Genomic DNA, 23,015 nt, shown 5'->3' with positions numbered 1-23,015 from the left:
GGTTGAAGATTCTTGAAGATGTGAGTCATAATGGATGAAAGCAGAAAATCTTCTAATACTGACATATTATCTGTAGTTGCTCAGTGTGACGTTATCATAGAACTGGTAAAATCAACAAATTGTCAAATAGGCTTGGGATCTCAAAATGATAAAAAGTGTCCACTATTTTTAATTTACTTGAAAGGGAAAGAGAGAGACACACACAGAGAGAGAAAGACACACACACACACACACACACACAGAGACAGAGAGAAGGACAGAGAGATGTCAGGCCAAAGACAAGAGCCTGAAATTCCACCCAGGTTTCCCACTTGGGTGGCAGGAACTCAAGTACTTGAGCCATCATCTGTTATTTCCCAAGCGTATTGGCAGGGAGCTGAATTGGAAGTAGAATAGCTAGGACACAAAACAGTATTCCAATATGGGATTCAGGCATCTCAAGCAAAGGCCCCCGCAGAACTTGCCTCAAAGTGCCTGATATTTATTTACTCTAGCTAAAGTATGAGGCAGCTAAGCCCCATAAACCATATACCTGATGAACCTAAATTCACCAAGCCAGAAAAGAGGGTACATATTCTATAATATCCCAAAATTTTGCCGAAATCATGGTACATCTATAACAGTCACTGATTTATTATCGCTCACAACTGTACAGAGAGATATCTAAAAAATGTACAGAAATATTAAGAATACACATATATGAAGGAGGGGAAATGTTTCTATACATGCATTTCTTTATTTTTAAGCCAAATTCTAGAAGGAGACTGGTTAAAAACCAGTGATCCAATGACATCTATAAATATCTGCTCATCACATTAGGGAATGACAGAAGCAGCTATATATACAAGAAATCCATCAAAATCAATGTACAGCTGTTAATGGCAGAACATAGGCTATGTTTTTGTTTCACTAATGTCTATTATTTACTATCTAGTAATGGACTGGGTGCTTTCAAATGTTGAGAAAAGGTCACATCATACTCTGTGTGAGATCACAAACACAAGGTAATTTGAGATTTTCTAAGCAGAAGTAATTGCATATTTCTAATAAATAAGGTACAGACTTCTTTGTCATTATAACTATGCTGTGCATCACTCTGCTTTTTGCCAGCTACCAAAATGACAAAAAATCTGCTGTGATGAGTGCTTACAGCTTAATTCAAACAGAAGTCTAGTTACCATTCTCCTAAATTGATGTTCTGCATTGCTTTTTTAATCTGAGTAGTGTCATTTCTTAACCACACAACCCAGTGTCTATTCTTCAAAAGCAGTCACTAATTGGCAAGAGTTAGTGCTGATTGGTGGCTGAAAGTTGCCTTCCTTCAAGATAAGCCATAGCCTAGAAGTAACCATAGAATGCTTGCATTACTTCTGTGGTAACTGTTAACAGCAATGAGCAAGGGTATATCATGTTATAAACAAAGTGAATTTAATGTAAACTTTCATTTCAGCTGAGTGAGGTGACATAAAAGAAAATGGTAAAGCAGTAATTCCAGACCAATAGTAGTGACCCAGAAAGGCAACAAAAGAATTTAGTATCATGTTCCCAGTAGTGGTCATTTCTCTCAAATATTTGACATAGACTAACAAATTAGAATACCATGGCCAATTATGTGATTTCAGGCACATTCCTAAGCTCACAATTCAAACATGCACACAGTCTCTAAAGAAAATGGGAGCTGGTTGAAAATACATTCTTTAACTGGGGCATGGCTTGTCATAAAGAAATCTGGCTGTTAGTATGAAGAAAGCAAAGGTAAGGACAGAATACAGCAAATGGAAGATGGCTCTTCCCACAAACAGTAAATTGAGGTGGAAATTTGTGAGATACCCTGTGACTCTAAGTTTCTAAAGCATCATTCATGAGATCTCTGTGTGTATGTGTATGCATCTTCATGCACACGGGTATATATATTTGTATGAACATATGTAGTATCTAGCTAATATTTACTTACAGTTTTTTTTTTCTTTGACAGGCAGAGTGGACAGTGAGAGAGAGAGAGAGAGACAGAGAGAAAGGTCTTCCTTCCGTTGGTTCACCCTCCAATGGCTGCTGCAGCCCACGCACTGCGGCCGGCGCACCGCGCTGATCCGAAGCCAGGAGCCAGGTGCTTCTCTTGGTCTCCTATGCGGGTGCAGGGCCCAAGCACTTGGGCCATCCTCCACTGCACTCCCGGGCCATACCAGAGAGCTGGCCTGGAAGAGGAGCGACCGGGACAGAATCCAGCACCCCGACTGGGACTAGAACCCGGTGTGCCGGCGCCGCAGGTGCAGGATTAGCCTATTGAGCTGCGGCGCCGGCCTATTACAGATTTTTTAAGAATGTGCTGCATCTTAGACAACAAGTAGCGAAACCAACTATCCTTCTTTCTTCTGGCCAAGAAAGTTGGAGCTTCTGCCCTCTAGAGTATCCCACATTTACAGATATGCAATACTATTATTGGAAGATATTTCATTATTTTAAAAGGCTAGGCATTACAAACTACATTAGGGAACGTACTCAAGCAGAAAATCCAGAAACTCTGCAAACACAAATTTATCAAAGTAATATCAAAATTGAATGCAGTACTTGGGGAGTCTAAGGCTGTGAGTCTATACTCTGATGATCTGTTACAGGTGAAGAAAAATGTGGCTATCTGTGCTCACCTCGGATGCACTGAAATATAGAGCTCATGTAGGATTATTTCTACATAGATATAAGTTTCATTGTTGGTTCTGCTCCATAGCTAGGCACGAATCTCCAGTACAAAATATCAGTTTTTTTGTCTATTTTAAAAAAAAGAATCGGCAATTCTTCAATGCTGATAAAATTTAAACATGAAAAAAATGTTTTAAATTAGGAATTGAATGATTCACTTACATTCTCTGAATACATAAAATATGATTCAGAAACTGAAATCTGTATACAATAATTTCTTTTCCATAATAAAAGAAATGAAAGAAAATCATTTAAAAGGGAACAAAGGGAGGAGAGGTGGGGGTCATTTGGTAGTGGGGCAATCAGATATGGTCATCAGAACAGTCAGCTGCTTATCACAGAAATGATGCTGAGTTATCTACTGAAACTTGTATTTTAAGTCTGTCACAAGAGTGCATGTCTGTTATCTAGAATCTTCATTTATAAAGAAACACTTTCTAATAATGATGATGATCACGGACACTTAATATATCTAAAAAAATTCTCTTGGCAGTCCTATAAAGCAAATTCTATTGGAAGGAGCTGAGATACCGAGACTATTTTGTGGTATGCCATACAGCAAGTGAACCCAAGAGCTGGATGTGTTTTCTTTTTTAAAGATTTATTTTATTTATTTGAAAGACAGAGTTACAGAGAGAGGTACAGCCAAAGAGAAAGAGAGGTCTTCCATCTGCTGATTCACTCCCCAGATGACCGCAATAGCCAGAGCTGAGCTGATCCAAAGCCAGGAGCCAGGAGCCTCCTCCTGGTCTCCCAGGTGGGCGCAGGGGCCCAGGGACTTGGGCCATCCTCCACTGCCCTCCAAGAAGTGAAGCAGCCAGGACCAAAACTGGCACCCATGTGGGATGCCAGTGCCTCAGACTGGGGCTCTAACCCACTGTGCCACAGTGCCAGCCCCAATGGGTGTGTTTTCTTGTTGACTAAACATACTTTTTCTTACCTATGAAGCAGATGGGAGGGATGAAGGGAAAAAAAAGGAGAAGATGAAAAAGAAACTAGGAAAACATAGATGGGTAAATGAAAAAGGAGATGAAGTAGGCAAAGAAAGATGATGAACTGCCCATTACATGGAGCCCTGCTTCCTCGGGTTCCTGACCAGTGTACACCAATCGCGTGGTATTTCCAGTTTTCACAGTCAAAGTGCAAGATCCAGGCTTCACCTCCCTCCATGTTCTGTACAAAAATACAGCTCTATCATATTTTAAACTGCTTGAAAAAAATTATGATTCTAGGGGCCAGCTCTGTGGTGCGGCAGGTAAAGCCGCCTGTAGTGCCAGCATCCCATATGGTGCCAGTTCAAGACTCGGCTGCTCTTCTTCTGAGCCAGCTCTCTGCTATGGCCTGGGAAAGCAGCAGAAGATGGCCCAAGTCCTTGGGTCCCTGCACTGGTGTGGGAGACCTGGAAGAAGCTCCAGGCTTTTGGCTTCGGATTTGGCCCAGCTCCAGCCATTGCAGTCATTTGGGAAGTGAACTAGCGGATGGAAGGCTTCTCTCTCTGCCACTGCCTCTAACTCTCTGTAACTCTGATTTTTAAATAAGTAAATAAATAAATCTTTTTTAAAAATTATGATTCTATTGTCCACAAAACCCATCTGTGTCTCTCTGACTCTCAGGTAACTCTTGTTCTTTAAGTTCATCAGCAGAAACAGATCTCTGCTGGGAGCAGCTTAATTGCAAGGGAAATATTTCAGGTATCTACCAATAACAATTATATATTTTTAAAATATTTATTTATCTACAGAGAGAGAGAGAGAGGGAGAGACAGAGAGAGAAATCTTCCATCTGTTGGTTCACTCCCCAAATAGCTGTAATGGCCAGAGCCATTACATAAAAGCCAGGAGCCAGAAACTTCTTCTGGGTCTCCCAAGTGGCTGTGGGGCCAAGCACTTGGGCCATTTACTTTGCTTTCCCAGGGCATCAGCAGGGAGCTGGATCAGAAATGGAGCAGCCGGGACTCTAACTCTAATGCCCATATAGGATGCCAGTGTCATAGGCAGAGCCTTAACCTATTAAGCCACAGCGCCAGCCCAACATTCAGATTTTAACATGGATATTTTATAACAATGCTCTAATGCAAAGGCATTTTAGAGTTCATGCTTAGAGGAAAATCTCATGCAAGCAAGAATAAAACAGAGCTTGGGGTACACTTTCAAGTTATCAAATAGCAATAGTAATTTTCAACTTATCAAATAGTATTATTAGAGTAATAGTGACTATTTTAATTTAAATTTATTTATTAACTTGAGGGAGACAGAGAGAGAGAGAGAGAGAAAGAAAGAGAGGTCTTCCATCCACTGATTCACTCCCCTTCACTCCCAAATTTCCCCAAATGATGGGGCAGGACCAGGCTGGAGCCAGGAGCCAAAGACTCAATTTGAGTCTCCTCAGTGTATTAGGAAGTTAGAATCATGAGCAGAATTCGGACTTGAACCCAGGCACTCTGGTATGGGATATGGCTGTCTGAACTTGCAGCTTAATTTCTAGGCTGAACAGTCACCTCTGCATTTTAAATGGCTTTACAGACTACAGTATGTCTTCATTTAAAGTGTACTGTATTTGACCCTTTTACAACTGGATGAGAGTGATATATTTTTTTGGACAGGCAGAGTGGACAGTAAGAGAGAGAGACAGAGAGAAAGGTCTTCCTTTGCCGTTGGTTCACCCTCCAATGGCTGCTGTGGCTGGCACGCTGCGGCCGGCACACTGCGCTGATCCGAAGGCAGGAGCCAGGTGCTTCTCCTGGTCTCCCATTGGGGTACAGGGCCCCACTTCAGCTTCTAGTAATTACAATTTAAATTCAGATTGAGCTTTGTTAGCTTCAACATGAGGGAATATGTGTGGTATTTCTATGTCTAGCTAATTTCACTTAGCACAATGTCCTCCAGATCCATACATTTGGCTGCAAATGACAAGATTTCATTCTTTGTTACAGCTGAATAATATTCCACTGTGTATAAATACAACATTTTCCTTGACCTTTCATCTGATGATGGACATCTTGGTTGATTCCATATCTTGGCTATTGTGAATAGTACTGTCATAAACAGGGCAATGCAGCTAACTCTTGCATATAATGATTTCATATCTTTTGGAAATATACCCAGTAGAGAGATTGCTGAATCATATGGTAATTTCATTTCTAGTTTTTAAAGTATTCTTTGCACTGCTTTCCATAATGTCTGTACTATTTACTTTGCCATTGATTGTGTATGAACATTCCCCTTTTTCCATTTCCTCATCAGCTATTGTTATTTTTGCCTTTTTGATAATAGCCATTCTAACTGGAGTAAGGTGATACCAACTTGTGGTTTGAATTTTCATTTTTGTGGTCGTTAATGATATTGAGAATTTTTTCATATATTTGTTGGCTATTTGTATTTCTTCTTCTGAGAAATATTTACTCCTTTTGCCTACTGGATTGGTTGGTTATGTGTTTTGAGTTTTTTGCTTTTTTAAAGTTTCTTACAAATTCTATATAGTAATCCTTTGTAGGAGAAGTACCTTGCAGGTATTTTCTTCCATTCTGTTATTTGGTTGTCTATTCATGCTATTGTTTGTCTCCTTTGCCATGTAGAAGCACCTTATTTATATATATATATATATATATATATATATATATATATATATATTCATTTTTCTCAGCACATATATATTATATATATATATATTCATTTTTCTCAGAACAACTTATTGAACAGAATACCCTTTCTCCAATGTTATGTTTTTGGCACTTACATAAAAAAATCAGTTGTGTTACATTAATCTATGCGTCAGTTTTCTAAAAATTCATTTTATTTGAAAGAAAGAGAATATATATTGGTGGGCAATTAGATAGGATATGAAAAAGCTGAGAGTTGAACCAAGCCCTCTGATGTGGGATGTGGGTGCCACAAGTGTCAGTCTAGCAATTCCATATGAATTGTAGGAATATTTTTTCTACTTCTGTAAAGAAAGTACTCTTGTATAACAATACTATCTGCTATATGTTTATGTGCTTTCAAAACACATATGCTGAAATACTAATCTCCAACATGATGGTGTTAGGAAGTGTGGCCTTTAGTAGGATATAGGCATCACAATGGGATTAGTGTCTTTACCTGTAAAACAGACCTTAGAGAGCTCTCTCATCCCTTCCACTAAGTGAGTACATAAAGAGAAGACAGTTGTCTATGAATAGAGAAGCAGGCCCTCAAAGACACCAAATTTACAAGGACCTTGATTTTGAATTTTCCAGCCTCCACAAATGTGAGAAATATTTTTTTGTTGTTGTTTAAACCACCCAGTCTATGATAGTTTGTTATAGCAGCCCAAACAGAGTACTAAACTGTTGTATTACAAAATATGCTTGAAAACATGATTCCTTACCACATGCCCACATATCCACTGGCTTTCCATAAGGATCTTTACGTAAAACTTCCGGAGAAAGATATCCAGGTGTCCCAGCAAAACCTAGAGAAAACAAATGTTTAATAGAGTTGACTTGACAGAACCATAAGAAATGGAAAACAAGAAAACATTTTTGTGCTTCTTTATCTGGTGATGTGTATCAAAACAGTAAAGATTCTCAGAGTACTAGAATAGTGTAGACTAGTTTTATTGCATTGCAAAATCAACGCTAATCTGTTTTGCCTTGTAGCTTATTTTAAAAAAAATATCATTTTATCCAGGTATGGGATCCAATTTACTGTGCTGCATAGTCATTTTGTATACTGAAGACTTGTTTTGGTTAGCAGTTTTTATTGTCACTACTTATACTGAAGCTAAACTAAAACTGGAAAGAGGTAAGCAAAAAATTAAAGACAGAGTTAGAATCATACTAAACATGATAGTTGTCATATGTAAATATTTATTATGAAAATGAAACACCTATAAATTGGAAGGGCCCAAAATATAGATCTGAAGAACATATTTGAAGCAAACATTCAATAAATATTTTTGAAAGTGGGAAGTCTATTGGGGGTAAGACCAAGAGGGGTGAATGGGATTAAAAGTAACTGAAGGACTGAGCAGGAAGAGATAAACCCCCATATCAATCAAAGAGTTCACAGTGTACTAATAAATAATCCTTGGGTACTTGTAACTGGAAGCTAAAGAGAAGACTCTGGATCATTTACATGAATCCCCACTGAACACCAATAAACTAGATTTCCAAACTTAAGATGAAGATGTGATAAGAAAATCTAAATGGCAAAATGAAAGCTTCATATATAAACCACAGCAGAATGCAATAAAGTATACTGATGTAACAATTAACATAGAACTAGAATCTAAATGAGATATTTCTTAGTTCTGAATATAATAGTTTTTCAAATAAAAACATTTACTCTAGAAATACCAAAATTACTATTCTCACTCGAACGTTTTTTTAAAAGCACAAAAAATTCAGAAGCAATTTTTAAGAGGATGTGTAATCAGGAATTGCTCTGGTCACAAATCACTGATGAGGCACACTGTATGTTTGCTGGGATATTAAAATGTCCAAAAGAGGAAATTCTTTCCCATCATTGCTGTGAAAAATTCATACTCATATGAAATAAAAAGCAGTATTTCAAGAGGTTATGCTTTGTATAACATAAATTAGAAAATTAGGCAAGGTGGGGGCCAAAACTGTGGTGCAGAGGGTTAAGCCACCACTCGGAAACAGGCATCCCATATCAGAGTGCCAGTTCAGGTCTCGGCTGTTCGCTTTGAGTTACAGCTTGAGATTAGATCCTGCTAATGCTCCTAGGAAGGCAGTAGAAGATGGCCCGAATTCTTGGGCCCCTGCCAATCATATGGGAAGCTAGAATGGAGTTCTTGGATCCTGGCCTTGGCCTGACCCAGACTTGGCTCCTGTGACCATTTTAGGAGTGAACTAGATGATTGAAGATGTCTCTCTCTCCCTGACAGTTTGTTTTTCAAATAAATAAATAAAATAAAGCTTAAAAAAAGAAAATGAGGCAAAAATTTGAACTCAATCTTTTTCAAATGATACATGTATTTCAAATTATACAATATATATTTCAAATTATATAATATATACATATACAGTTATGTAAATATATATATATTTCCCCTCATTTTCATACCTATATTTTCCTTTCAATGTTTTAGAGGAAGATGGAGTGGACAGTCAGAAGGGATTCAAAGAAAAACCTGGATGTTGTAGCTTAAGCTTTACTCAGATCATCACTAACCTACCTCTACTTCAAACTTTATTTGAAAGAAATGTTTGATTGGTAGTTGTGAGGTGAAAAGAATTACTGAGCCATTATGATTGGTTTTACTGCCTACAGTTCAAGAATTACCTGAAAGTCTGATGTGGAGTCAGTTAGCTCCAAGGTAGGGAGGGATGAATACAGTTATTTGGAAGAGTTTCCCAGAGTTTGTAGGATACCGCACATGCCTTCCTTCTTTTTTTAAGATTTATTTTATTTATTTGAAAGACAGAGGTACAGAAAGAGAGAGAGAGATGTCTTCCATCCAATGGTTCACTCCCCAGATGGCCACAAAGGCCGGAGCTGTGCTCATCTGAAGCCAGGAGCCAGCAGCTTCTTCTGGGTCTTCCACATGGGTGCAGGGGCTCAAGGACTTGGGTAATCTTCTAGTGCTATCCCAGGCCATAGCAGAGAGCTGGATTGGAAGAGGAGCAGCCGGGACTAGGATCAGAGTCCATATGGGATGCCAGTGCTTCAGACCAGGGCGTTAACCAGCTGAGCCGTAGCACCACCCCTCCTTCTTTTTTTTAATTAATTAATTTATTTGAAAGGCAGAGTTACACAGAGGCAGAGGCAGAGGCAGGGGCAGAGAGAGAGAGGTCTTCCATCTGCTGGTTTGCTCCTCAAATGGCCACAACAGCTGGAGCTGGGCCAATCCAAAGCCAAGAGCTTGGAGCTTCTTCCCTGTCTCCCACATGGGTTCAGGGGCCCAAAGACTTGGGCCATCTTGTACTGCTTTCCCAGGCCATAGCAGAGAGTTGCATCAGAAGTGGAGCACCTGGGACCTGAACCAGTGCCCATAAGAGAAGCTGGCACTGCAGGTGGTGGCTTTACCCACTACACCACAGCACTGGCCCCTAACACATGCCCTTTCCATTCCCATCATCTCTCTAATTCCTCCCATGATGAGATACAGAAATACAGAATCTAAAGAGAGGCTGTTGTCCACATCCAGATCAAAGTCAGTGACAAGACCCTTTGCCAGTATCAACTGGTTCCTCCCTATTCATCCAGTATCATTTCATTTTTTCTAAGCACTAGACTGACTAGTTTTTAAGGCTCTTAATTATAGACTTCTCATTCTCATCCTTGATGTTACTTTCTTTCCTGTAAATCCTCAATTTTTTTCACTACATTTTTTGTAACAGAGAGTAGCTTCAAATTATTTCCATCTCAGAGCTCTCTTTAGTTATAGAAAGTCCTCAGTGATCCACTTGTAGTGTAAATTTCAACTATTATTTTATATATAATGTATACTCTCCTCTGTAAAATTAGCAAACTTTAATATATTTCTTAAATGACTTAGAATATATGGCCAAGAATAGGAAATGCTAGTGACATTTTCCCTAGGGAACACAAGGAAGTAAGTTATTATGTGAGGAAGAAATGAATAGATCATTTTAAAAGTGAATTATTATAAAACCTCTTGTGCAGAATAAAATGTGAAGAAAACATCATGCTCATTCTCATTTAGTACAATGATCACTTGAGTGGTTAGCGAGGTCCTTATCTCTAAGAATACTGAAGCATATATCCAAATGCATGGATATTAGGAAATAACGTACTAATGAAGCGTGACCTCATGAGTACAGAGATATTGGGGATAAAACAGATAAGGACTTTAGTGGGAGATTAAACCTAAGAATGTTGTATTATTGTGATTGATGCTATCAACAGGGAAATTAATGAGATTTTTTTCATCTTTAGGAATATTATGTTTCTTATTCTGAAAAACCAATAGGAATACCAAAATAGATAAAGAGAAAACAGAATTACTTACTGTTAAAAATGTATCCACTGCAACATAATATTAAAAACACTTAATATTTTAAATAAGACACATAATAGCAACCACACAAAGTAATTCCATGAAGGAAGAGTGTGATTATTATGTTTTTTCATTTTCCCAACAGCAAGAAAATGCTAGGAATACATTGAAAAGTGTACTTTCAGTTCCATAGGAGAAACAAGCTACATTTGATATTTCTGTTTGGTAAATTTTCTAATATACCTGGCAGTACAGCCAAGAGAAATTTAGAATATCATACACAAGAGAAATTTAATAAGCTACACACTTCTTTTGATGACCTTGAGGATTTACTTGAACTTAAGAGAAGAAAAATAAAGAAAATATTCTCTTAACATAAAAATAAGCTTTAAACACACTTTCAAAAGGCCAAATTACCTTAGAAATTAAGATACAACTTTTTTTTTTTTTTTGACACGCAGAGTGGACAGTGAGAGAGAGACAGAGAGAAAGGTCTTCTTTTTCTGTTGGTTCACCCCCCAATGGCTGCTGCGGCCAGCGCACCACGCTGATCCAAAGCCAGGAGTCAGGTGCTTCCTCCTGGTCTCCCATGCTGGTGCAGGGCCCAAGGACTTGGGCCATCCTCCACTGCACTCCCGGGCCACAGCAGAGAGCTGGACTCCGGAGTCCCGACTGGGACTAGAACCCAGTGTGTCGGCGCCACAGGCGGAGGATTAGCCTATTGAGCAGTGGCGCCAGCCCAAGATACAACTTTTAAAGCAATCATTTTAACAGGTCCCTGAAAAGAATTTCACTGTTGATAGCACCACACTGATGAAGAAATGGGAATTTTATTGTTGATCCATCAGTTCTAAAAACTTAGTGTGTATCTTTTATACTGCAGTCACATTCCATGGGAAGGTTTCACTTACAAAGAGGATAATGACCTCAGAGAGTTAAAGTGACCTGCTCAAGGTCATACAGCTATTAAGACTCACTGCCAGGATATAAGTTTAGGTATTCTCTTTCAAAATAGAATTGTTTTCCCCTACACACAATCCTGCCCTCCAAATACCTGTGATCTAACAGAGGAGATGAAACAGAGCTCAAAAATAAGAGATTAAGGGAGCTCAACCCCAACACTCTTGTAATCCTCAAACCAAGTTGATGATGTTAAATTTGAGCCTCAGGTCTGATCATAGAAATTTCCATATTATTCCTGATATCAGTCATCCTCTTGTACCCAGTTCTGGCAGTTGTATGCCTGGGTCTACATCCCTATGTTACTTTCCTCAAGTATTGTAAAATACCTCAAGTATCTCATAAAGTGGGGTCCTGCTTTACTCTTGGCAGGACTACAGTCCTGTCAATCCTATGTCTGGGATTTTTATTTCTTTTAAACAGATTCCCACTGAGTTCAGAGTCTGCTCTGCAAGTTATCTAGAAGTTTCTAGTTCCTATACTGGCATACTCCTTAGTTCAGGCTATCATTATACTTTTTTTTAATTTGACAAGTAGAGTTATAGACAGTGAGAGAGGGACAGAGAGAAAGGTCTTCCTTCCATTGGCTCACTCCCCAAATGGCGGCCACGGCCAGTGCTGTGCTGATCTGAAGCCAGGAGCCAGGTTCTTCCTCCTGGTCTCCCATGCAGGTGCAGGAGCCCAAGCAATTGGGCCATCCTTCACTGTCCTCCCAGGCCACAGCAAAGAGCTGGACTGGAAGAGGAGCAACCAGGACTAGAACCTGGCGCCCATATGGGATGCCAGAGCCACAGGCGGAGGATTAACCAAGTGAGTCATGGTGCTGGCCCTATCATTATACTTAATATGAATAACTACATTAGCCTGACTGGGTCCTTGCGTTTAGGTAAAATATCCCTAAACCATCTTCCACAATACTATAGAAATCATTATATAGCACAAAACCAGTTATTTCCTTTCCACTAAAATTTTTTCACCAGATCTTCAAAATCTCTAAGATAAAAGCCAAGCTCCTCAATACGATTTATAATTCCTTCCCACCCCATTGACTACCACTCACTTCAGTATATTTTGTCAGTTATATTAAACTTCTTGTTATTCCTGAGACAGAAAAAAACAGCTGTATGCCTGAGCCTTTGCATATGCTGATGCCTCTGTTTGGAATGTCTGAATCTCCTTGCATTCTAATGGACAACTTTTCATTATTCCCTTAAGTAACCACTGATATTACCTCAATCTTTGGGACTTTTTTTTTCAGAGGCAAAATTTGATAGTTCTGCTCTTGTGTTCCTGTTGCACTTTTTAAGTCAATGTTAAGGCACTCCCACCCTGCATGGTCACGTGTTATTGGTATGAAAGCCTTGAGGGACAGGATCTTCTGTATAATATGTGTGCCTCCATTGGTTTGTTCTTCCCATCTCTGCACTAACCTCACTACTTCCTTTTGAACTCCTAAATACTGTTATTGTATTTTCTGTATCTGTGTCAATCATACTCTTTCCAAGGACAGAGAACACAATAATCCAGCCTATAGTACCTCGGCCTACTGAGTATTTTGAACTGAAGGAAAGGAGCAAGATCTTTCTGGCCTTCTCCTGTCCAAGTTTTTCCTACTCTGCATTCTTCTGCAAGGTGGGCCATAGAAACCAGAGTCCTTCTCCCTTCAAATCAGCCTTAAAACCTAGAAATATTCTATCCTTCCACCAACTGGCTGTAAAGAAATTCTCTGACCTACCTTATATAGATCCTAGGACCGGCCTTCCAGAAAGGGTCCTATTCCACACTGAGGAGCAGGGAATGCCACATGGAGAGACCAAGAACCATTTGAACAGACAGCCCTTGGTGGATTCAGTTGATGATGACTGATTCATATCCTTTTTGTCCACTCACATTTCTACATGATTGCCCATTTTTCATCCAACCAAGTCATAAAAAATAGATTCCTTTAAGTCTTTGGGCCTTTATTTCTGAAGGCTCCCATGCCATGTAAGACTTTGATTACTCTTTTATGCTTTTCTCTTGTTAACCTGTCTTTTGTTAGAGGAGTGTTGGCTATGATATTTATGATGGGTGAGGAAAGGGGTCACATCTCTCTGTCCCTGCATAAGCAGAGATTTCATCATATTGAAATTTCAAATTGATCAGAATTTTAAAAGGAAAACTAGTGCACTGACAAAATAAAAGTTATTTAAGATAAAATGCACATATATAAATAAATGCTTTATAATATTAATGTTATTAATTATATATTAGTATAATATAATACTTTGTATTTCTTGAGTATTTACTATTTACATAGCAGTTTTTGGTATCATATGAGTTTTTATTTGACCATTCAACTTTCTCTCAAATTAAAAGTACTCCTTGAATATTGAAATCCTATTATTAGTAGTACAGGATCAATTTTCTCATCAATGCTTTAAAAGAAATACGTCCTTCCTCTCCCATTAATACTTTTTCTTAAACTCTAATGTCAGGTACAAAATCTTAAGATCTAGTATCTCCAAATTAAACAAGTTGTTGGGATAACATTCCCATTTTATTTTGCTTGGGACAAACGAGAAGACCATAAGTAGCATAAAGGAGAGAAAGGCCCTACTCACCAAACCATGCCTGCTGGTCTCCTTGCACTTCTATGGCTAAGCCAAAGTCTGCCAGTTTCACAGCTGCTCCCTTGGATTTGCTAGCTAAAAGCAAATTCTCAGGCTTTATTTAGAAAGAAAAAAAAAGAGAGGCTAGAGTGAGAATCTATTTTAAGTGACTATTCAAAACTAACAACATTTTATAAGATTAAGGAGAAAAAAAAAAGTCATGCACTGTCGTCTTTCCCGGAGACTGTCATTCCTAAATCCCAGGGAAAATATGGTTAGAGAATGAATAAAAACAGTCATGTGTGCAGGCTTCAGACAGATGCATAAATGAACTGGAGAGATACTGGGTAGAAGGGATAATATAATTGGGGAAAGATCAAATGAATGACAGCACCTGTCTTGACCTGCTCACATGCTTTTAAAGACCTCTTGAGGTCCAGATTTGGACATGGACATTGACTTAAGCCTAACAGAGCACAAAGATTTTAAGCAGAAGGAAACTTGGCAAAATGATAAAGAGAGTTGGGCCAATCTACAGACATTTGGCAAAAGAAACTGTGTAAATTAAATAATAGCTCACTTCAAAAGTTTGGACCCAAATGTAGTGATTTTTGATGCTTCAGTGTTTCCAAACAATTTCTGTAGAAATTTTGGAGAGTTACTCTGAATTATGTACTAAAATTGCTGTCTTTAAGAATCTGTTTATTCTTAAAGGCACAAAGAGTATACTACTATTTGCCAAATGTTATAGATAGCTTTTTCGTTATGTCAGTTTTTTAAAACATAAATTACATTTCTTCAAAATGTGATTCAAAAACGTTCCTAATATTTAATTCTATAATACCAAAATCTTATAGGGTATTTATCATTACTTAAGGACTGATAATTCAGTTTTGGAATAAGGCTGTGTCTATACCACTGTTTCCCATCCAGCACATCAAGACACATTGGTACTGTGAAAATAAGCACCAGGGCAAAGGCTTCAATTTCCCTGGACCCTCTTTGCAGATTTTAAGGAATGAAGGCAGATAGTCAGGAAAAGGAGGCTGATTGCTGTATACAATAGAATCTACACAGCCCAGCTATTAGGATGAACATATGGTTAAATTGGCATATATATCAGAGAGTGGGTCAAAGACTTCTTAACTTGGGATAAAAACCAGAAAATTTAGAGCTATGTCTCAGACTGAAAAGAGTTGGGAAACAATGGACTCTACAAGTGCCAAAACGACTAAAAATTCAGCCAAATTTGTTTTATTTGTTGACAAACAAGTAATTTTTAATTATTTCATCAAATTGGCTACTTTTTTCTTATTGAATTAGTCAATTCAGTTGTTTGTTTTGACCTTGTGTAAAACACAGCCTGACCCAGTATTTAATTTGTTGATTAAGCCAGCCATGCAAATTAGCAAAAACCCATAACCAGAACTCGGAAGAAATTTTGTTAAATCTACAAGAAATTAGAGTGTGGGGAAGTAAGTTTTAATCAAGTACCAGACTCTTCTTCAGGCTATTGCTGCTCACTGCCATCAGATTCATTGCTATTATGACAACTAGTAAATGTGATGAAGCATTAGTAATTTTGTAGGGTTGATGGGGTTTCTGAACTGCCTCAGCCCTAAAAACACAATTCAGTTGGAATCTGGGATGAAGATATCTCAAGAATACAAAAGATCTTCATGCCGAAATAACTTTATTAAGAGTTAACATTTGAAATTATTTGGAACTGTTGTTAACTCTCAATATACTATAGTATCTAATTACATTAATTATTTGTATTTGACATTTGATTTTCACAACTAAAATTTACGGCTCACTATGTTTATGCATTTTCCGATTTAATTGGGAAGTGGTTTCCAACTGCTATTTTAGGGATTAAATATTTGGAAAATCCACATCAAAATGTAAGCAATAGTTAACTCTATTTTTTCCTGAGCTTCGCATGAGAATGCATTGGGGATTCAGAGATCTCTGCTAATTCACTTATGTCCCAATTTATCAATCATAGACTCATTCAAGGAAGAGTTCCAATCACTGAGAAATCACTGTCATTTTAGGACTTTTACATCAAGTGATATTGAAATTTGTTGAGCAAATGACAGCTCATGAGTGAATTAGCTTTTTAAAATTCATTGTGCTTTTACTCTTATCACTAAATCAAAAAGGTTCTGGGCAATGCTGTGTGCATTATGCCCTTAAACACCAAGGATCTGCCATTTCAGAAGAAAAGGAACACCTCAGAGATTCATCATGCATGACCTCTGAGTGACTGAGGCAAATACTCAAAACTAGAGCTGCTCTAAAGACCTCACTGTAGGACCTTGTGAGTCACCAGGAAAATAACAGGTCCCTTTGGTCTGTGTTTCACTTATACCCATGAAGACTGTTCAGCTGCAGTTATGTTACAGGAAGAGGTAGGTGTATTTCAAAGTGACTGTATAGATCTACAAATTAAGAGCACTGGAATAGCTTCATGCTGATGTATGCCTTCTAAGTAATTATGGGATATAGACTGAAAAATGATGATGATTATTTGCTTTGTAAAAGGATATTTTGCTTCTTAATGTTTTCTCACAAGACTGATTTAAATGGCCAACTACAATGAAACATTAAATACATTACACAAATTCCATTTCTATATATCCCTTTGAAATGTGTTAGTTTGAATAATAATGTCAGACCCTGCAAAGGTATGGGAGGCTTAATCACAAAGAATTTCTAAAGCAACATTTTAACCAGGACAGGCACATTTATTCTAAGCTTCTTGAATCACTACCACACATAAAACCTCCAACTTAAAAATGCATGCACTAAAATTGTTCATTTCCAAGTAGGTTAGTTCAAATTCTGAATGTTTACAGGAAGAAAGATAACTTGTGTTATATTCCACCAAAGGAGAAAGAGTAGACTCCTAAGCAGTGGCTACCTCCTTAGGAAGGATCACCACTACATGCTTATTTGCTACTGTTTCACTATTTCAACTTGCTTAGAAAGGTGAGAAACATTTGGACTTCCAATGCAGCTACAGTTGATCAGGGGGCATAGAGAAATATGAAGCATAGTGATTTAAAAAATGTGAAAATTTGGGTTTATGTCCTGGCTCTATATGGACTTAGGCCACTTACAGAATGTAGGAGGTAATTAGTTTTTTCATCTCTCAAATGAAGTATTAGGCTATTAATTTCTATCTTGTGTTAGTACCTAAAATTCAATGGGATTTTATCACATGAGCTCTGTTCTCTGTAGGGATAATATACAAATTAGTGATTGGCTATTACATTCCAGTGCAGCTGGCCATTTCAATATGCAGAATACTTAATATCTGTAATGGATATTCATGACTTGAGAAATGTCTGTATGAATGAAGTCAACTTACATGCAATCTCTTATGTTGGTCCTTACATATTGAAATTAACTCTAAAGTTTTACAAAGCAATCACTTTGTAGGTTAGCTTTTAAATAGATTCTATTGATATTCTCACACAAAAGTTCCTCTCCCACCCCACTGCTTCCTAATGATGCAGGATTTTCCATGACATCTGGTCTCAGTGTCAACAACCATTTATAGCACATCAGCTGTAATGAGCAACAACTGTTTGTGAGTTTTATTCTGTACTTCCATATGGATACAATGGCAAGTTTTTCAATATGACTCAAGATTTTCTAGAAATTGTTCAATATTTGAAGTTACTGAGGCAGGCTGCCGGAGTCATTTTAGAATTGGAAGAGAAATAAAGGTAAAATACCCCTCATTTTCTAAATAATGTAGGGAAGTCCAAATAAATGAAGTAAATATTTGAAGTCAGGTTTCTCTTTTAAAGAAGTGATATTGGGGGCCAGCGCTGTAGCGCAGTTGGTTAACGCCCTGGCCTGAAGCACTGGCATCCCATATGGGGGGTTCTAGTCCTGGCTGCTCCTCTTCCAATTCAGCTCTCTGCTATGGCCTGGGAAAGCAGTGGAAGATGGCCCAAGTACTTGGGCCCCTGCACGCACGTAGGAGACTCAGAAGAAGCTCCTGCTCCTGGCTTCAGATTGGCGCAGCTCTGGCCATTGGGGCCAATTGGGGAGTGAACCATTGGATGAAAGACCCCCCCGCCCCACCTCTCTTCTCTGTGTGTAACTCTGACTTTCAAATAAATGGATAAATCTAAAAAAAAAAAAAAAGTGATATTGAGGGAAACCTTTCAATGGTACACAATATGTTCATTTCAAAAGCTAATCCATTCAGAAGGTACTTTCAGAAGACTCTGAAATAATCAAAAATGTTTACTATCCATATCCAAATAAAATGGGGGGGGGAATTCATAAAAAAGACAAAAACATGGTTTTCATCTTGCTTCTCTAATTAGCATGATCTTGACTAAGGAACATATTTAGCAAAGGTGATGATCATCTTCAGCATTAGTCATACCATCAATTTATCTGGGTACAAATATGGTAATTTGCCAATCAATAAGACTCAACCAGTCTTATAAATATGAACCATACACTTCTCTCTTATGCTTCTTTCTCTTTTAAATATTAAAAAGCAGTTATTACTTTTATTATTCTATATTATTTGATTCTTATATTCCCTTGGCTATTATTTTTAAGGAGTAAAAATTATTTTCTAAAATTTGAAAATCTCACTAATTCAACAGAAAGTTACTTATTCAATGCTTTGGTGTGTTTTATATTATTTTTCCTTTGCCTAAGAAGGTAGAACAAAGCTCCCAGGAATTAATGAAATGGAATTTTTGCATGAATGATTAACTTTAACATAAAACTCACTTCTTTCATTCATGTGCATGGCAAAAATGACTGTAGCTTTATTTTTAATGAATGCCTGGATGCATGTTCCTTTTTTTCCTTTAAAGATTTATTTGAAAGTCAGAGTTACAGAGAAGGCCCCAAATAGCTGCAGCAGGCAAGGCTGGACCACGTTAGGCGAGGAGCCAGGAGCTTCTTCCAGGTCTCTCATGTGGGTAGCAGGGGTTCAGTTACTTGGGCCATCCTCTGCTGCTTTTTCCAGGCCATTTACAGGGAGCTGGATCAGATGTGGAGCAGCTGGGACATGAACCAACACCCATATGTGATGCTAGGAGTGGTAGCTTTACCTGGTATACCACAATGCCGGCCCTGAATTCCTGTTCTGGCTGATATCATGTGCAAGTATGAAGTACTGTTTCTGTTGCCATGCCTATATGATCAAGTCTATAAGACTCACTCTGTATTCCATTCCTACGCAGCATAGGAATGCAGCAAGTCCATAAGACTCACTCTGTATTCCATTCCTATTGTATCAGCACACACTGTTGGGAAGACTGAAAGAACCAAAGTGACATTCCAATACCCCTGTGCCAATTATCTGTTTCTCCACTGCCTAATATACTCCACTCAATAAGGAAACACTACAATGCCTAAATGAATTATTGAATTTTTATATGCATAATTTATATCTAAAAGGCCTACACATACATTATTTTCAAATGATATATCTTATAAACTTTTATCTAAACATGGTTGTGTGTCTGGAGTCTTATATATCCATACTGCTGTTCATGAAGTCATTTAGTAACCATTTCCAATACACGAACTGAAGAAACCTTACTTTGTGTTAGTTATTTGAAAAAGCATGAGTATAGAAATGTCCCCTTTTAGTGATTTTTGTCAACTGATTCACAGAAATTATAATCTTTAGATTCTTAAATGAAAGAACACACCTGACCTGATATTCCTTGACTTCTTGTGACATCAAGAATTATCACTTGTCATTGAGGCCTCTCTTTGACCTAATATTCTTCTGAAAGCAGTACTTGTCTGAAGTACTTCCTCTTTTCTGAGGGACATATTACAAATAGAATTCCCACATACTTCCAAATTATTTTAAAAATGATTTAAAAAAATAGATAGGCTGTAAGATTCCATGCACACAAGGCCTGTTCCAGTTTTGCTCCTTAATGTGTCCACAGCTAAGAGAGCGCCTTAGTAGCTGATCAAGAAATGTTTGATGAATGTTTGTTCTTTTCCTTTTTATGCCTGAACTTTAAACCATCAGTTCACAAATATCCAATACCAAGTTAACAGCATTCTGCTCCTTATAGACAATCTATTTTTAAGGAATCCAAAGTGATTGTCTTGATGGGCCTAAATTAAAGGTGGCAAATGCATTTCATTCTTCTCTATGCTTAATTTTCCAAAGGCTGTAGTCAACACCACCTCGCTGGTTTTCTAAATGGAAATTTTTACTTCACACACTCTAGTGGTAAATTTTGTTGCCCCTTCCACACCACATTATGTCTAATTATTTTATTTATCCCTAATGATACAGATTTTGTAAATCTCTGGATAATACATAAGACTATTTTAATCTTTCACTAAACTTAGAATCTTTTTTTGCTAAATAATTCTTAATGCTGCTTGCAAATTGTTTTTCCATCACTGTTTTGACCTATCCTTTGTTCTCTGTAAAATGTTTTAAATTCATCTAACTAACTGAATAGAGCACTGTGATTAAGCACGCAGCATTGGAACCAAATTGCTGGGATACAAATCATAGCTTACCAGCTGAATCACCTGGAATAAATTGTTTTACTTGTGATTGCTAAACTGTCCTTTATGTGAAATAAGTATGATTATAGCATCTTTCTCACAAGGCTGTAGACTATTTTCATAATGCAGTGCAGGGTACAGGATAACTGCTTCATAAATGGCAGTTACTACCATTTTTATTCTTAAGGTCCTGCTTTGATCCAAATCCTCCCAAAGACCAAGTCCTATCTCTGAAGTTTATTATGTTAGCACTGGCAGGTATCCCTGATAACACTTGGATCTATACCAATTGGCTTGCCACTGGATGTATCTCAGACAAACGACTGTGTCCATGTATGCACCAGGTACCACCTGGTGCTGACTGATGTAGTTTCTTTATGCTGCTCCCCTGATTCTTTACTTCCCTCTTATTTTGGGGACATTTTCAGATTGCATGCTGAGCTTCAGTACTGTTTCTAGGTTCAGCTAATTTTCCATCTGTTGCGAATCCCAAAGAGTGGCAATTATTCAAATAGTGATCTTTATTCTGAAAATATACTTATCCTCTTTATGTCTTTCAAATAGTAATGAATATAATTTGTAGCTTATTTTTATTCAGTGTTACTTTTCATATTATAAATTTGCTTTTGGTTGAACCTCATTGGTTTCTAAATTGAAGGAAATAGCTGCAAGTATTTGGTAGCTACCAAGTCCTAGGGTAGGTGGTGTGGATTTATACACTGTGTTAAACAGCTGCTGTTCCAGAGTGAGCTTACAAACAAATTGTATGGCACTCATATGCCCATAAACTTCTCTGATAATTATGATTAAATTAACATTCCTCATGTTTTGCTCTCACTGATGTGGACCAGCTAAGCTATGTGCAGTAATCATCTGAACTGTATATAAATGAACATGTGAATTGGGATATGGAAACAAAATACGGGAAAGTAGAACAGTAAGAGCAGCATTTTTGTTTAAACTTTAGTAATGAGAAATTTCACCAGTTGATCTTTTTCATTTTGCTATATTGGTATATATGATATTACAAATTATTTCTCAGACTACATAAGTACATCTTGGGTGTAAAAGACACAAAACAAAGCTAGCAATTTGGCACACTCAAGCTGTACATAAACTGTCCCTAATACCCAAGTTTTAGGCTCCCTTAGTACATTTATGAATCGGCCAACTGAATCAAGCACTGAAAATGAGACTCAGTTGAAGTCTATCTCAATCGGCAATTTGATGGAAACTAGGACATCAGCGAAATTATAACAAGCTCTCTCAAAAGTTCATCTCCGCCCTTTTTCAAGATCAAAATAAGAATGAAGAGCAAAAATACTTTCCCCTCTTGGGGGCAATCTGATGGGTAATGCAGCAGTTTATTTCCTTTGGTAGTAAGTCTCCCTAGAAGTCACCTGCCTGAGTTTTTAATTAGTGACTTTAGCTTATATGCCAAAGGAAAAAAATACTTTTCTTATAGTCCATGTCCTAGGTCCAGTGCTATCTCTGATTAAAATTCCAGTATTGGGGTCAGTGCTGTGGCATAGCAAGTAAAGCCGCTTCCTGCAGTGCTGACATCCAGTATGGGTGCCGGTTCAAGTCCCAGTTGCTCCACTTCTAATCCAGCTCTCTGTTATGACCAGGGAAAGCAGTAGAACATGACCCAAGTCCTAGGGCTCCTGCACCTACATGGGAGACCCAGAAAAAGCTCCTGGCTACTGGCTTCCAATTGGCCTGGCTCTGGCCGTTGTGGTCGTTGCAAGAGTGAATCAGCAGATAGAAGATCTCTCTCTCTCTCTCTCTGCCTCTGCCTCTCTGCAACTCTACCTTTCAAATAAATAATTAAATCTCAAAAAAATTCCAGTATTTGAAAGGCTCAGCTGAGTCTGGAAACTTAAAGAAATGTAGTGTCATGATCTGACTAAATGTTACTTAAAAGTCATGGAAGGGAATTCATATTTTTCATGGTTGGCTTTTACAATATTGTTAGGGTAATACAACACAGAGTAAAGTGTTTTAAGTGATAAATTTATTAGAGTTCTGATAAAATAGCACAAATAATGTGCATGACCATATATGTTCACTTAAAAGCAACATAGTACTGTGGGTTCTGAGAGGCAACAAAAAGAGGCTCTTGGTGTACATGGCTAGTTAGGAGTTTTTGAGATGATACGGAAAAACATGAATTTTCAAAGAAATATTATGCATTGTATTTCCTTTATTCTAATGGTTTAACTTGTGTGAGCAGATGAACGAAGTCCTATATTGATTCTACCAAAGAAAATG

The 23,015-nt window shown here is 37.8% G+C and overlaps 1 protein-coding gene across 3 annotated transcripts in view; it reads right to left on the bottom strand.

The window, feature by feature from the left end:
• CAMK2D (calcium/calmodulin dependent protein kinase II delta) overlaps positions 1-23,015 on the bottom strand; it is a 343,804-nt gene that overhangs the window by 68,814 nt on the left and 251,975 nt on the right. For all 3 annotated transcript variants that reach the window (XM_062199706.1, XM_062199705.1, XM_062199707.1), the window contains exons 7-8: positions 14,226-14,328; positions 7,063-7,146 (exon numbers count right to left, since the gene is read on the bottom strand). In XM_062199706.1, coding sequence (XP_062055690.1) covers positions 7,063-7,146; positions 14,226-14,328 — 187 coding nt within the window. The remainder of the gene's footprint in view (positions 1-7,062; positions 7,147-14,225; positions 14,329-23,015) is intronic.

Source organism: Lepus europaeus, chromosome 8 (genome assembly GCF_033115175.1).
Source record: "Lepus europaeus isolate LE1 chromosome 8, mLepTim1.pri, whole genome shotgun sequence".
Classification (NCBI taxonomy): Eukaryota; Metazoa; Chordata; class Mammalia; order Lagomorpha; family Leporidae; genus Lepus; species Lepus europaeus.
Note: the sequence above shows the minus strand (reverse complement) of the source record. Positions and strands in the feature narration are given on the sequence as shown.